The sequence below is a fragment of the Trichechus manatus genome, unplaced genomic scaffold, assembly GCF_000243295.1.
Source record: "Trichechus manatus latirostris isolate Lorelei unplaced genomic scaffold, TriManLat1.0 scaffold00028, whole genome shotgun sequence".
NCBI lineage: Eukaryota > Metazoa > Chordata > Mammalia > Sirenia > Trichechidae > Trichechus > Trichechus manatus.
Genome location: NW_004443964.1, coordinates 5,246,195 through 5,260,833, shown reverse-complemented (window position 1 = coordinate 5,260,833; position 14,639 = coordinate 5,246,195). Strand labels below are relative to the sequence as shown.

General features: G+C 52.5%; 1 protein-coding gene across 2 annotated transcripts in view; it reads left to right on the top strand.

Moving 5' to 3' along the window:
• LOC101349944 (septin-9) overlaps positions 1–14,639 on the top strand; it is a 598,619-nt gene that overhangs the window by 29,702 nt on the left and 554,278 nt on the right. For both annotated transcript variants that reach the window (XM_023729214.1, XM_004374116.2), the window contains exon 2: positions 1,154–1,795. In XM_023729214.1, coding sequence (XP_023584982.1) covers positions 1,154–1,795 — 642 coding nt within the window. The remainder of the gene's footprint in view (positions 1–1,153; positions 1,796–14,639) is intronic.

Here is a 14,639-nt window from a genome sequence, read left to right as displayed (position 1 = left end):
ACAGGAGCTGGAGAGCAAACTGGTTAGTATGTTGGGCTTCAGAGTCGAGCAGACAGACAGACGTGTCTGACCCTATTACTCACTGTCGGCACCATTGAGCACGTTGCTTCAGCACTCTGCCTCAGTTTCCCCGTGGGATAATAACCTTAGTTACGTCCTAAGGTTACTGAGAGAGTAAATGCGATTGTGCTGGAAGCGTTCAGCCACTCACCTGCGTGCAGTCCAGCTTCCAGCGGCAGCTGTGTACCTGTTGTTACCGACAGGATGTGGTTACTGCTTTTCTGACACGGACTGGTTATGGTGGTGGCGGCGATTACGGGGGACGTGTCCCCGCTGGCGGTGGCCGTGTGTTTGCTGATGGCGTGTGCACTGGGTGGACGAGAGAATGGACCAAGGACGGCCACGCCAAGAAAGAAATCAGAGGCTCCCCTGGAGCAGGAAACTTCTTAAAGTAGAAGATGCAGCTGGAGAAGGGAGAGGCCCGGGGCCCACAGTGACGGCGGTGATGGCCGGAGGGACACGGGAGACCGGTGTTTGTGCTCCAGCCTCTCTCTGTCCCAGGCCTCACCAGCGTAGGTGCCTCTGGAAGGTCCCTGGACTTGGGTTATCGCTTTCTTTTTCTATTTTGCCATTTCAACCATTTTTTACGTGTACGACTCAGTGACATTAGTTGTGTTCACCGTGTTGTACAACTGTCACCACTGTTTCCACACTTTTTCTCACCCTTCACGGAAGCTTAGCGCCCCTTCTGCAGTAATTTCCGTTTTCCCTTCCCCCCAGCCCCTCGTCACCTCTAGTTCTCTGTCTGCATTTGCCTGGTCTCGATAGCTCACGTGAGTGGGACCATACAATATTCGTCCACCTGTGCCTGCCTTGTTTCACTGAGCGAAATGCTGTCAGCGTTCATGCACGTTGTGGCATGTATCAGGACTTCGTCTGTCTTTGTGGCTGAGTAATATTGCATCCTATGGAGAGACCTCGGTGTGTTGATCCATTCATCTGTTGGTGGATACGTGTGTTATTTCCACCTTTCTTGTTTCCCCTTTGAGAGGTGAAGGGGGCTCTCTTGGGGTCCCCCAGCTTCCGTCCCGTTGCTGTTTAGCAGGAAACCCCAGCAGGAGTATTCACTATACCTCCTCTCTTTGTCTTCCAGCCTTGAAAAGGTCTTTTGAGGTTGAGGAGGTCGAGACGCCCAACTCCACGCCACCCCGGAGGGTGCAGCCGCCCCTCCTGCGAGCCACAGTGGCCAGCTCCACCCAGAAGTTCCAGGACCTGGGGGTGAAGGGCGTGGAGCCGGCCCGCCATGTAGACTCCTTCAGCCAGCGCTCCCCCAAAGCTTCCCTGCGGCGGGTTGAGCTCCCGGGGTCCAAGGCAGCCGAGCCCGTGTCACGGCGCACCGAGCTCTCCATTGACATCTCATCCAAGCAGGTGGAGACCGCCAGCACCCCGGGGCCGGCCCGCTTTGGGCTCAAGCGGGCCGAGGCGCTGGGTCACAAGACGCCCGAGCCAACCCCTCGGAGGACGGAGATCACCCTAGTCAAGCCCCAGGAGGCAGCCCACCGGCGCATGGAGCCCCCCGCCTCCAAGGCCCCCGAGGTGCCTGCCGCCCCCGCCGCCGATGCTGCCCCCAAGAGGGTGGAGATCCAGGTGCCCAAGCCGGCAGAGGTGCCCACTGCCCCCACGCCCCCCCAGACCCTGGAGAATTCGGAACCCAGCCCAGGCTGTCAGCTGCAGAGCCGCCTGGAGCCCAGGCCCCAGCCCACCGTGGCCGAGGGCCTGCCCCGGAGCCAGGAGGGTGAGTGAGAAAGGACGTGGTAGAGGGAGAATGTGGGTGGGGAGCTGGCCTTGCCCGGGAGTCTGGGAGGGAGAAGCTGAATATAGGGGGGACGCAGCACAGAGACTCGGGAGAGACCTGAGGACATACGGGGGGAGGTGCAGCGCGCGGTGGGCTGATGGCTCCTTGTTGTGAGCACTGGGACGGGCCAAGATGCAGCAAGCTGGACTGCAGTTAGAATTGTGGTACAGAGGGTGTCTCTGTTGGTCAGAGGGGCCGTGGTGCAGACCCTCGGCCATGCCGGCCCCGGGCAGCGAGGGTCTAGAAGGCAGGGAAAATGTGGATTGGTGGCAGGAGCTGGGCTGGCTAATGGGGGATGTGTGGGCGTGAAGTGTTTGAGACCCTCGGAAGGTTCCTTGTGGGTGGGAGTTGACGTCTGTGAGGCCACTAGACGAGAAGGTGGGCCTACCAGGAGATAGGCACCTGCTCAAGAAGAACTGCAGGCTGCCCTGCAAGTTTCCGGCTGAGGCAGAGGGCTCACACAGCTTTGTTTATGGGAGGGAAGCCAGGGCTTGGGCAGCGTTCTTGGGGGCCCAAACCCAGAATTGAATCCACTCGATGGCAAGGGGTTTGGTTTTTGGTTTTTCTTGGAGAGCTTATGGGGAACTCGGTGCCAGGCCCCATGAGACACAAGGCCAGCTTGGGATGCAGGGGCCGTGAGCACTGCCCCTGCCCTTCCTCAGAAGCACGCACCCTGCTGGGCTCCTCTGATCGTGGTTCCCTACTCTCAGGACCTGGAGCTCTGTATATGTTTAGTAAGTGTGTTTTAGGTTTGACAAACAGAACATTCTGGGTTTTTTTGGTTTTCGTTTGAAAGAGAATTTTCTGATGGTCAGTGGACTGGGGGAGGGAGAGGACTCCGCTTTGCAATGGGATGCAGATATAGGACAAGACCAGCGCCTCTCACACACTAATGTGCACACGGACACCTGGGTCCTGCTCAGGTCGGATTGGATGGGGAGGTCTGGGGTAGGGCCTGAGACTCCGCATTTCCTATAAGCGCTGGTCCTTGGAACGCACTTTGGGTAGCCAGGGACTAGAGGATGTTTTTTTTTTTTTTTTAAATTAACACTCATTTTCCAGCACTAGGTGTTTTTTAAATTACTGTCTAAAAGAATAACCAGTTGCCATCAAGTTTACTCTGACTCGTGGCGACCCCAGGTGTGTCAGAGGAGAACTGTTCTCCTCTGGGTTTTCAATGACTGATTTTTGGGAAGTAGATCGCCAGGCCTTTCTTCCAAGATGCCTGTGGGTGAACTCAAACCCCTAACCTTGTGGTTAGCAGTCAAGCATGTTAACTGTTTACACCACTTAGGAACTCCATCTAAAGGAATACTTCTTGGTAATTTTAGTACTTAAAGACTTAAAAACATACTGCATAAAACAAATGAACACTGAGTGAGTATTTTTTCCCCTCCATTCCGCATCCCATCTCCTGGTAACCACTCATCTTTGGTCTCGGTGGATTTCCGTATCCTGGATACCTAGTATACGTGAGCTCATAGAATATTTGTCTGTTTCCGTCTGACTTATTTCACTCAGTAGTGTTTTTGTGGTTCATCTACGTCATAGAGTGTATCAGAGCTTCATTTCCCTTTAAGGCTGAACGATGCTCCGTTGTATGGATGTATATACCACATCTTGTGTGTCCATTCACCTGTGGATGGACACTGGAGTTGTTTCCACCTTGTGGCCATCACTAGAGGATGTTTTAAGGTCCCCGCCACCCCTGGGTACCTGAGTCTCTCTGTCTGCACTTGACCCTGGAGAGCCACTCCACCTGCCCCAGCCATGGTGATGGCAGCGTGTCAGGGAAGGTGCTACCAGGGCGTTGGCTCTCTTCACAAGTCTTCTGTTGGACCAACACCTGCCTCTGGGGGTGAGTGTTCCCCAGGATGTGGCTGGGAGACATCCTCAGCCCGTCCACGTCCCTGATGCCAGCTGGTGTTGGAGGAGGTGATCCTGCCCCAGGTCCTCAAGCTGGGTGGGCACAGCCACGGGGAGGGACCACAACGTCACCCTACAGCTGACAAATGCCGCTCAGCACCCACTTTATGCCAGGAACTGTGCTGGGAGCCGGGGCCACAGGGACAGGCCAGGCTGAGGTCTCTGCCCTGGGTGTGGCCACGTAGGGTCAGGATGGGAGGGTGAATGGGCCGGTAAACAGCCGTCACAAACGGTGTGCAGGAGGCTTCCCGGGTGGTGAGACATCCTCAGCTGTTTTGAAGAGGGTAGGATTTAATCAAGGAGCCCTGGTGGCACAGTGGTTAAGCATTTGGCTGCTTACCTGAAAGGTCGGAGGTTCAAACCCACCAGCTGCTCCACGGGAGAAAAACATGGCAGTCTGCTTCCATAAAGATTATAGCCTTGGAAACCCTATGAGGCGGTTCTGCTCTGGCCTGTAGGGTCTCTGTGAGTTGGAATCCACTTGATGGCACACAACATTAGGATTTAACCAGGTGAAGTAGAGGAGAGAACAGCTTTCCAAGCTGAGGGAGCAGCTGGGAAATGTTGGGGAGCTGGGACTCAGAGGGAACAGTGGGATTCCTCAGTGGGAAAGAATTTACATGTCCAAGCCCCAGGTGCACCCCAGCCTCATGGCTTCTCAGACAGGGCACCCTGTGGAGTGGGGGCCCAATCCTGTGGGGACAGTCTCAGAGGCCAGTAGTATGTGGCTGCTGTCCTGCCCTGGAGCATGAGCTAGGCTCAGGGTTACATGCAGATCATGCATGTACACGCGTGTAACGTGTGTGTCCTCACACAGGTACCATATCCCTGTGCCCCCATGTCTGTACTGGCTGGCTGGGGAGGGGGTCCTCCTGAGACCAGTTCTCAGCAGCCGAGGACACTTTAGGTACAGCTTGGACCAGGTGGGGGCTGGGAAAGATCTGCCAAGCGGAAGGGTGTGCTGGCTGGGGGCCCATGACCCTGGGTGTGGCGGGGGCTCTGAGGAGAAGTCCTGGGATTCGAGGCCTCAGTTTAGCAAGGATTCTGTTCCCTTAAAATGGCATTAAAGGCCTCTGGAGTCACCCTGGGTGAGGTGGGCTGGTGGGCCGGTCAAGCCCATTGGTGGGTGGAGTGAAGGGCCGGGCCAGACAAGGGAATCCAGCCCCCAGCCCTCAGCTCCTCCCTAACCCTCCCCGACTTCTACCTACTTATCCACCCCTCCCCCTTCTCTGTCCCTCTGGACACAGACCCCGGTCTCCCTCGGCCTCACTTCCGGTCCCTCCTTCTGCAGACTCGGGCGCGCCATCGCTTCCGCCCCTTCCTGGGGGCTGGGTTGGGGGCTCCCAGGCCCCTCCCCGCCCCGCAGGCCTCCTCTGCCACTCGCTGTCTCCGCTCTCTCCGTAGGCTCACCACCCCTTGTCCCCCCGGTCTAGCCGGCACAGAGCAGAGGGAAAGCAGGGAGGGGGAGCCCAGTGCCCTGCACCCGGACGCTTGGCCCTTCTGCTCTGCCTCCTGGGAAGCTCTCGGCCTGTCTCTGCTCCCAGAGCTGCCTGCCCAGGGTGGGGCCTGCGAGGGCCTCAGCTGAGCTGCTCCCAGACTGCTGTCCCTGAGGCTTGCTGTGGTTGCCTCCCAGTAGGCTCTGAGTCATGGCGGCCTGTGCATAACAGAACTAAACGCTGGTCCTGCCAGTGAGATGGACTGACACAATAGTCACAATAATGGACTCAGACATCCCCTAAGGCACGCTGTTGTGTAGAGCCCATTCTGACTCACAGCGACCCTATAGGACAGAGTAGAACTGCCCCACAAGGTTTCCTAGGCTGTACTCTTTAGAGAAGTAGCCTGCCACATCTTTCTCCCGTGGAGCGGCTGGTGGGTTTGAACCGCCAACCTTTTGGTTAGCAGCCAAGCACTTAACCATTGCGCCACCAAACTGCAGCACTGATGAAATCCATTCTCACCTCTGACCCTTCATTGGCTCAGTCAATACTGGGCTCTCCCAGGCCGCCTTTCCTTGCCAGTGCCTCTGCCTGCCCCTCTCACATCACTGCTTTGTGGAACTCCTACCCACTCGGATGACACCTCCTCCATGAAGCCCTCCCACCTGCTGCAAGTAGCCGCACCTCCTCTGATTTTCACACGTTGTGCATCTTTCTCGTGGGTGGTAATACCTTGTGTTTGTCTTGGAATGTAAATTGGGTAGGAACCTTCTTCCCTCTGCTAGATTACTTTTTCTCAAAGTGACAATAGTTTTCCAGATTACAAAAAGTACTACAATAGACCTATAGAAAGTAGAGGAACCCCTGAAATGATCACCCTAAGATACCCTTTGAGCTTGGAATTGGAGCTATTTCCAAAGGTCACCTTTTAGCCAAATAACAGATTGGCTTATAAAATAAACACAGAATCACTCATGAGTTAATGTACTCCCTTAAACAATTAATTATGTGAGACCAAACCGTCAACAGTTACCCTAAAGCAGGGAGGGGAAGGGAAGCTAGATCAATGGAAACAGAACAAACAAAATGTAAATAACGAGAATGCTGACACACTGTAAAAATTTTAACCAGCGGCATGCAACAATTTGTATAGAAATTGTAAAGGGGAACCTGATTTGTTGTGTAAACTTTCACCTAAAACACACTAGAATATTATTTTAAAAAAAAAAAGTACTACACTACACTTTTTTTTTTAATTCATAAAATATAGAAATGAGAAAGAAACTCAAATTCACCCATAAGCCAGAGATATCCATGCTGAACATTTTGCTGTTTATTCTTCAGAAATTTTCTATGCCCACACTAGGGTCTAAGTTCCTTGAGGGTGGAGTTGTCATCTTCGTTTTTGTAAAGAATTCCATCTGAAACGGATATTGGTGATGGCTGCACAGTAGGAGAGATATAACTGGTGCCACTGAATTATACAGATGAACAGTGTTGAACTGGCAAATGTCGTGCCGTATGTATTTTTGTTGTTGTTGGTAGGTGCCTTTGAGTTGATTCCAACTCATAGCGATCCCATGTGACAGAGTAGAGCTGCCCATAGACTGTAATCTTTATGGAAGCAGATCGCCGGGTTCTTTCTCCCGTGGAGCCACTGGGTGGGTTTGAATCACCAACTTTCGGTTAGCGGCCAAGCACTTAACCGTTGCTCCGCAAGGGCTCTTTATATACATATTTACAACAGTAAAATGAATAAAGAATTCCACGCGAGTACAGTGATCATGGAGTCCCTGGGTGGTGCAAACAGTTAAAGTGCTCGACTACTGGCTGAAAGGTTGGCGATTCGAACCCACTTAGTGGCCCCTCGGAATACAGGCCTTGAAAACCCTATGGGGCAGTGCTACTCTGCGCACACGGAGCCGCCACGAATCAGACTCAGCTGGGTGGTACCCGACGACAACACCACCACAGTGTCTTGCACATGATAGGTGCTCCATGAAATGATGCTGAAGGAGAGACCCACCCACAGTGAGACGGGGTAGCTTGTTGGTGGCTCCTCCAGACAGATGTAGGGACCCCTGGGGCCCCCGTGGGACCCTGCAGGGACCAAGCAGGTGCTTTCTCGGCCAACTTTACTGGCCCCTCCACCCCCCACCTAGTCTCTCCTGAGCTGAGAGGCCTGGTGGGGACAGGCCAGCACTTGGGGGGCATGGACTGCTGAGGTCGCCCTGGGGGGCTCACTGAGTATAATGGGCAGACATTCGCTTCATTGGGAGTCGAGTGGCTGGGAAGGGGTCAGCGTTTTAGGAAGGGGAGCGGGCACCTCGGTGGGTGAAGGGGGGTGTTGCGCAGAGGCCTGGGGCCCGCTCCTGCCCACTCTTCCGGCCCAGGGTGAGCGCTGAGCTGACTGCCAGCACCTTGGTTCCGGTTTCCATGGCTGCTGGCCCTGTCCCTGGTCTTGCCACCCTCACCGTCCTCCTTCAGGGTCACCCTGCTCCTGTCTCAGGCTCTGGCATTGGAACGGCCTTGCCCACCCTCCTGGGTTGCTGTTCTTCCCCACTCCCCCCTGCATGGGTGGCTTTGGGTGGGGCTGGACAAGGGGGTCCAGTAATCGGGTCTGCTGGGGCAGGCTTCGTCTGCCTCCCCAGGGAACACTCCCGCCTGGCTGCACGGCCCACACCAGCCAAGTTCCCTGAGGCTGCCTTATAAGGCGACGCTGCTTTCGCTCCTGTGGGCCTGGTGCTCGGCCGTCCCCGGGCACTCGCTGGAGGGGACAGTGGTGGGGTAGCCGCTGGCCTTGACCACGTTCTGGCCTGTTCTCGGGAGACCCACCTCTCCAGCCTCAGTTTCTTGATCTGTCAAAGAGGGAGGGGCTGGGCCTGAGCGCATCCAGGCTCCCCTGGCCCGAGGCGGAGTCCCAGCTCTCCCTGGTGGAATTGCCCAAGTCCCAGGACGTCCCAGGGTGCCAAGGGTGCTGTCGACTGTGGGCATGAGACCGGGTGGGGCGCGCTGTCAAACACATGGTTTCAGTAGTTTCCCTCCAGTTAAACACATCTAAACATCATTCAGCCACAGAGAGAAATGAAGTCCTGGCACATGGTATGACAGGGATGAGCTGAAAACACCATGCTGAGTGCAAGAAGCCAGCCACAGAAGGACAAATATTGTGTGATCCCCCTTATATGAAATACCCAGAATATGCAAATGCATAGAGACGAAAGATTATTAGTGGTCACCTGGGGTCAAGGGGGGTAGGGGCTAGAGTGGTGTTCCTTTAAAGGGTACTGAGTTTCTGTTTGGGGTGATGAAAAATGTGGAAACGGTTAGTGGTATGGTTGCACATGGTTAGTGGTACAGGGAATGTGATGACATAATGTCACGGAATTGTACATTTGACAATGGTAGAAATGGCAGATGTTTTGTTATATACATTTCATCACAATAAATTTTGTTTTTAAATTTAGAACTGCTCTTGGTCATGGGGTGGAATGTTGGGAGGTGGAGCCTTGGAGCCTCTAGTGTGGGGAGGGTTCTTCCTTGAGTACCTGAGGCTCAGTCTGTATTGGGCTGTGTTAGGGGCTGGGCTGAGGCTGTGTTAGGGGCTGGGCTGACTGTTAGGGGCTGGGCTGAGGCTGGGTCTGCACCGGGCTATGTGAGGGGCTGGGGACATGATAGGGAGGAATTTCTGTTCTGGGGGAGCCAGAAGACAGTGTGGTGATGAGTGGGTCAACTGATGGAAGCGCGGGGTTCCCAGGGACCGCTGAGCAGGGACAAAGGGGCCAGTCGAGTCAGGGATAGATGCGCCAGACCCAAAGATGAGGGGACACGGTGCATCCCAGAAGTTCTGAGTGTGCAGGGTGGGGGAGGGTGACCCCGTGTGACTTAGGAAGGAAGGGTCACAGGCTCTTTAGCCCCGCCTTGTGTTTACAGGGCACCCCCGTACTGTAGGGTCCCTTCAGTGCCTACCCCTGGACTGTGAACTCCCCGGGGGCGGGGGTGTCTTCCACCTTGTTATCCCAGTGCCTGGCACATGTCGGAGCCCTCGTGTGTTGGCCAGTGCAAATCGGGAGCTCCTGGGTGGTGCAAATGTGCTCGGCTGATAACCAAACGATCGGACATTTAAGTCCACCTAAGGTCACCTCAGAAGAAACGCCTGGTGATCTACTTCCGAAAACTCAGCCATTGAAAACTCTGTGGAGCACAGTTCTACTCTGATACACATGGGGTCACTGTGACTTGGAGTCAACTCTACGACAGCTGGGTTTTTGCTGGTTTTTAAAGCAAAGGGAGACACGATGCCATCCCGGCAGCCTCGGCCTGGCTGCAGGATTTGCTTAGGGTGGGCCTGAAGTGTCCGCCCTCGGTGGGGCAGGGCCGTGTCTCCAGAAGCCATGTTGCTACTGGGCAGCCCCACCTGGAAGATTCTTCCCATTTCCTGGCTGCTAGGGAATCGGGGTGCCCCTGACCTTTGGGGATTTGGTCTCCCTCTAAGAACCGCACACTCTGAGGCCCGTCACACCTGGGTGAGTCTGGAGCAGGAAGCACCCCACCCACCTCTGCGATGTGGGATGGGACAGGAGGATCAGCGGGGCCAGGTGGGTCTCCCGGGAGGTGCGGCTGGCGGGGCCGCAGAGGACAGTTCCTGGCTCTGGGCCGCCTCGCGGCCCCCAGCTGTCTGCCAAGCCCAGTGCAGCGGGTGCTAGAACGAGGGATGAGGGAAGGATCTCGGGAATGCAGCTCGGAGCAGCTGCGGAATACCTTAAATAGAGTCGGGGCGCAGCTGCGGGAGCGGGTGGGGCACAGGGCCAGAGCTGGAGGCCTGCCCTCGCCTGCAGCTTGTGGGCTGAGGCCCTGATCACCCAGCCTGGCCCGGATGGAGCCGGCCCCGGACACATGGCTCTGGGCCGGCCGGCCGGTCCTGTCCCAGGAAGCAGGAGCAGCTGTCAGAGGGGTTGAGTCTGCACCCACAGCTTCCGAAGCCCAGGACAGCTGCTGGGAGTGGGATCTGTACCGTGGCCAGCTGTCCAGGGGCCCCCGGCCACACAGCCCTGCCCTGTGCCGCGTGGACCACGAGTGCACTCGGCTCTGCAGGAGCGCACTCAGACCCCCGGCTCCCTGAAGGGTGGGCAGCCCCACCCTGACCCTGCTCCCTGGCAAGCGGGCCTGGGAGGGCCACGCGGTCCGTGTCGGCTGATGTTTCAGGTCTGTTGGAGTGTCCGAGAGCCATGGAGAGGGAGAGGCACTTCCCTGGGTTGGGCTGGGCTTCCCTTCCGGAACTTTCTCCGACTTGGCCTTTCCTGACTGGGAGCTTTCTGTGGGTGTGATGCGCGCCTTTCCGGAGTCCCAGGGGTGCCCAGGGCTCTGGGTTGTGGCTGACGAGGAAGGACAGGTGGTATCCAGCACGAGCGTTCAGCTGTCTGCAAACATGAGCGTGGGGAGGAGGTAAAAGTGGAGATGCACTGATTACAGGAGAGCGTGGTGCTCCCACCCTTGGCCTCTCCTCCCCACTTCCTCTGCTGGCACCCCTGTGGAACCTGAGGCTCCAAGGAACCAGGTGTAGAAACCCCTGGTCTGTCCAGTGGCCATTCAGAGAGGGGAAGCGACTTGTCTGAGACCACACAGCTACTAAGTCTTCAGCCGGATTCTGCCCCGTGCGCTCGGGTGGGAAGCCCTCCTACTGTCCACTGGTCCAGCCCCAGTGCTGGCCCTGGACGTGACCGATTCCAGCTCCCTCCTTCTAAAACAGCCCAGAGAGGTGACAACTTGGAAGCATGCAGTGTCACACACCCAGGCTCCTGTTCCTGCCTGACTCAGGCTGATGTCCTCATCTTCCCGGAGTCTGTTTTCTCATCGTTGAAGAGTTGCTAGGATTAAAAATGTTCACATACAGTAGGAGAAACAATTGGTCGGGACGTATGGCCCTCTCTGTACTTTCTGCACAGTGTTTCTTTAAACCTAAAACTGCTTGAAAAACCAAAATCTTTTTTTTTAAGTGATAACATAGGAAGAGCACTGATGAGCCCCTAGCACTGGTTGGTTTTTGTTAAACAAGCACAGAAGGAAAACCACACAGGACTCCTTCCTGAATGAACAAGCGAGGTTTGTCCACAGACTCACCCCACTCCTCACCCGGAGTCCTGGGGCTCTCGCCACGTGGCTCTGTGCTTTCTCCTCCCTCAAGCATTTATTTAAACGCTCTGCTGAACCCCACTTTCCCCAGGACTTTTTCCCCTTTTAATTACGAAAAACAGTGTACAACAGTGTCTTCAAACCTGAGATCAGAAGAACTAGATGGTGCCCGGCCGTCACTACTGACCTAGACCTACTGTTCTCACCTGGGGCACAGTAGAAAGTCCTACATAGAATGGGAGAAAACTGTAGAACAAAACTCAAATTCCTAAAACACGCCGGATCTACCGGACCTATAGAGACTAGAGGGAACCTCGAGACTGTCGCCCAGAGATACCATTTGAACTTGGAATTAAAGCTGTTTCTGCAGGCCACCTTTCAGCCAAATAATAGATTGGCTTATAAAATAAACAGTATCACCCTTAAGTAATGTGCTCTCTTAAACAATTAACTATATGAGACCAAAGGGTCAACAGTTACCCAAAAGCAAAGATGAGAGGGTAAGGAAGTGAAAGAAAGCTAGATGAATGGAAATAGAACAAGCAGAATGGAAATAACGAGAATGCCGCTACATTGTAAAAGTTGTAACCAATGGCATTTGTATAAAAATTGTTAAAGGAGAACCTAATTTGTTGTGTAAACTTTTGCCTAAAACACAAGAAAATATTATTAAAAAAAAAAAAAAACTAGACCCATTGAAAATGAAGAATTTATAAATTTATAGTTCACATTTCCAAGAAATGCCAAATTGCTTTTACAGATTTTAATAGATTTATTTATAGGGTCAACTAGAAACAGCAGTAACCAGTTTAAACCAGTCCCAGGAGCTTCCGCCTAAAATTATAAACCTTACTTAACTGAGACTTTCCAAACCCACGTTCCCTTGAGACTTCCTCAGAGTACAGGCAAGAATCCTTGTGTTGTGGATTGCATTGTGTTTCTCAGAAATATGTGTTGTCAGTCCTAACCCCTGTACCTGTGGTTTTAATCCCATTTGAGAGTGGATTTTCTTTGTTATGTTAATGTGGCACTATTACTGTAGGGTGTGTTTTAAATCAATCTCTTTCGAGATATGAAAGAGCAGATTAAGCTAGTAATAGAGGAAGCAGAGAGAGGGGAAAATAGATGCCATGCCACAGGAGGATCACCAAGGAGTCAAGGAACAGAAGCTGAGGAGACAAGGGCCATCCCCCAGAGTGGACAGAGACGGCACCTTGAATTCGGACTTCTAGCCTCTTAAACTGTGAGAAAGTAAATTTCTGTTTGTTAAAGCCAAAAAAAGAATCATTGCACAACCATTGCTAAACCAAAACCAAACCCATTGCCATTGAGTTGATTCCGACTCATAGCGACCCAATAGGAGAGAGTAGAACTGCCCCATAGGGTTTCCAAGGAGCGGCTAGTGGATTTGAACTGCTGACCTTTTGGTTAGCAACCAAGCTCTTAACCACTGTACCAGTAGATAACAAAAAATAATCATATGAAGCTTGAAAAGGAAGTCTTTCTCTCCTGCTCCACACCATCTCCCCCACAGGGGTAGCTCACGTTACAGCTGGGGGGCCGGGGCGTGTGCTTCTAAATATTTTATATGTGCATACATTCCTCTAGGGCAGAACCAAAAACCAAACTCATTGCCTCAGAGTCAGTTCAGACTCAGAAGGTGACCGCCTGTGTTATAGGATAGAACTGCTCCGTAGGGTTTTCTTGGCTATGATCTTTATGAAAGTAGGTCACCAGGCTTTTCTTCCTACTCATCATTGGGTGGGTTCAAACCCAACCTTTCGGTTGGTAGCCAAGCACAAACCGTTTGGGTCACCCAAGGACTGCAAAAGTCCGTGTGTGAATATCATAGGTCATTGTTAATTTAAAAAAAATTATTGTGGTAAAACATGTCACAAAGAATTTGCCATTTTTAAGCGTACACTTCAGTGGCATTAATGACATTTACAATGTCGTGCAACCATCTCCACTGTCTATTTCCAAAACTTTTCTGACTCCAAACAGAAACCCGGTACCCCTTTAGCAAGTACCTCCCCATTCCTCCCGCCCCCTGGCTCCCGGTAACCTCTGATCTGCTTTCTGTCTGTGAAGTTGCCTATTCTAGGTATTGCATATCAGTGGCATGATACAATATTTGTCCTTTTCTATCTGGCTTATTTCACTTAGTACTGTGAGTGTTGTAGCGTGTATCATTTTTACAACTAAATAATATTCCATTATATATATACATATGCATACATATACATATATATGTATATATCACATTTTGTTTGTCCATTCATCTGTTGATGGGGTTGTTTCTACCTTTTCGCTATTGTGAATAGTGCTGCTGTGAACATGTGTGTATAGGTATCTGTTTGAGTCCCTGCTTTCATTTCTCTTGGGTATGTATGTACCTAGGAGTGGAATTGCTGGGTCATATGGTAATTCTATGTTTAAGATTTTGAAGGAACCACCAAACTGTTTTCCGCAGTGGCTGCACCATTTTACAGTCCCATCAGTGCGTGAAAGTTTCAATCGCTCCACATTCTTGACAATACTTGTTATTTTCCCTTTTTTTGTGATAATAGATCACATAGATTCTTCTGAATTGTTGTTGTTAGGTGCCGTCAAGTCAGTTCCAACTCATAGGGACCCCGTGTACGACAGAACCAAGTACTGCCTGGTCCTGTGCCATCCTCGCAATCGTTGCTACATTTAAGCCCCTTGTTGTAGCCACTGTGTCAGTCCATCTCGTTGAGGGTCTTCCTCTTTTTTGCTGACCCTCTACCTTACAAAGCATGAAGTCCTTCTCCAGGGACTGATCCCTCCTGATAACATGTCCAAAGTATGTCAGACGAAATCTCACCATCCTCACTTTCGAGGAGCACTCTGGTTGTACTTCTTCCAAGACAAACTTGTTTGTCCTTCTGGCAGTCCATGGTATATTCAGTATTCTTCACCAACACAATAATTCAAAGGCGTCAATTCTTCTTCAGTCTTCCTTATTCATTGTCCAGCTTTCCCATGCATAGGAGGCGATTGAAAGTATCATGGCTTGGGTCAGGTGCACCTTAGTCCTCAAAGTGACATCTTTGCTTTTCAACACTTTAGAGAGGTTGTTTGCAGTAGATTTCCTCAATGCAATGCGTCGTTTGATTTCTTGACTGCTGCTTCCATGGGTGTTGATTGTGGATCCAAGTAAAATGAAATCCTTGACAGCTTCAATCTTTTCTCTGTTTATCATGATGTTGCTTATTGGTCCAGTTGTGAGGATTTTTGTTTCCTTTATGTTGAGGTGTAATCCA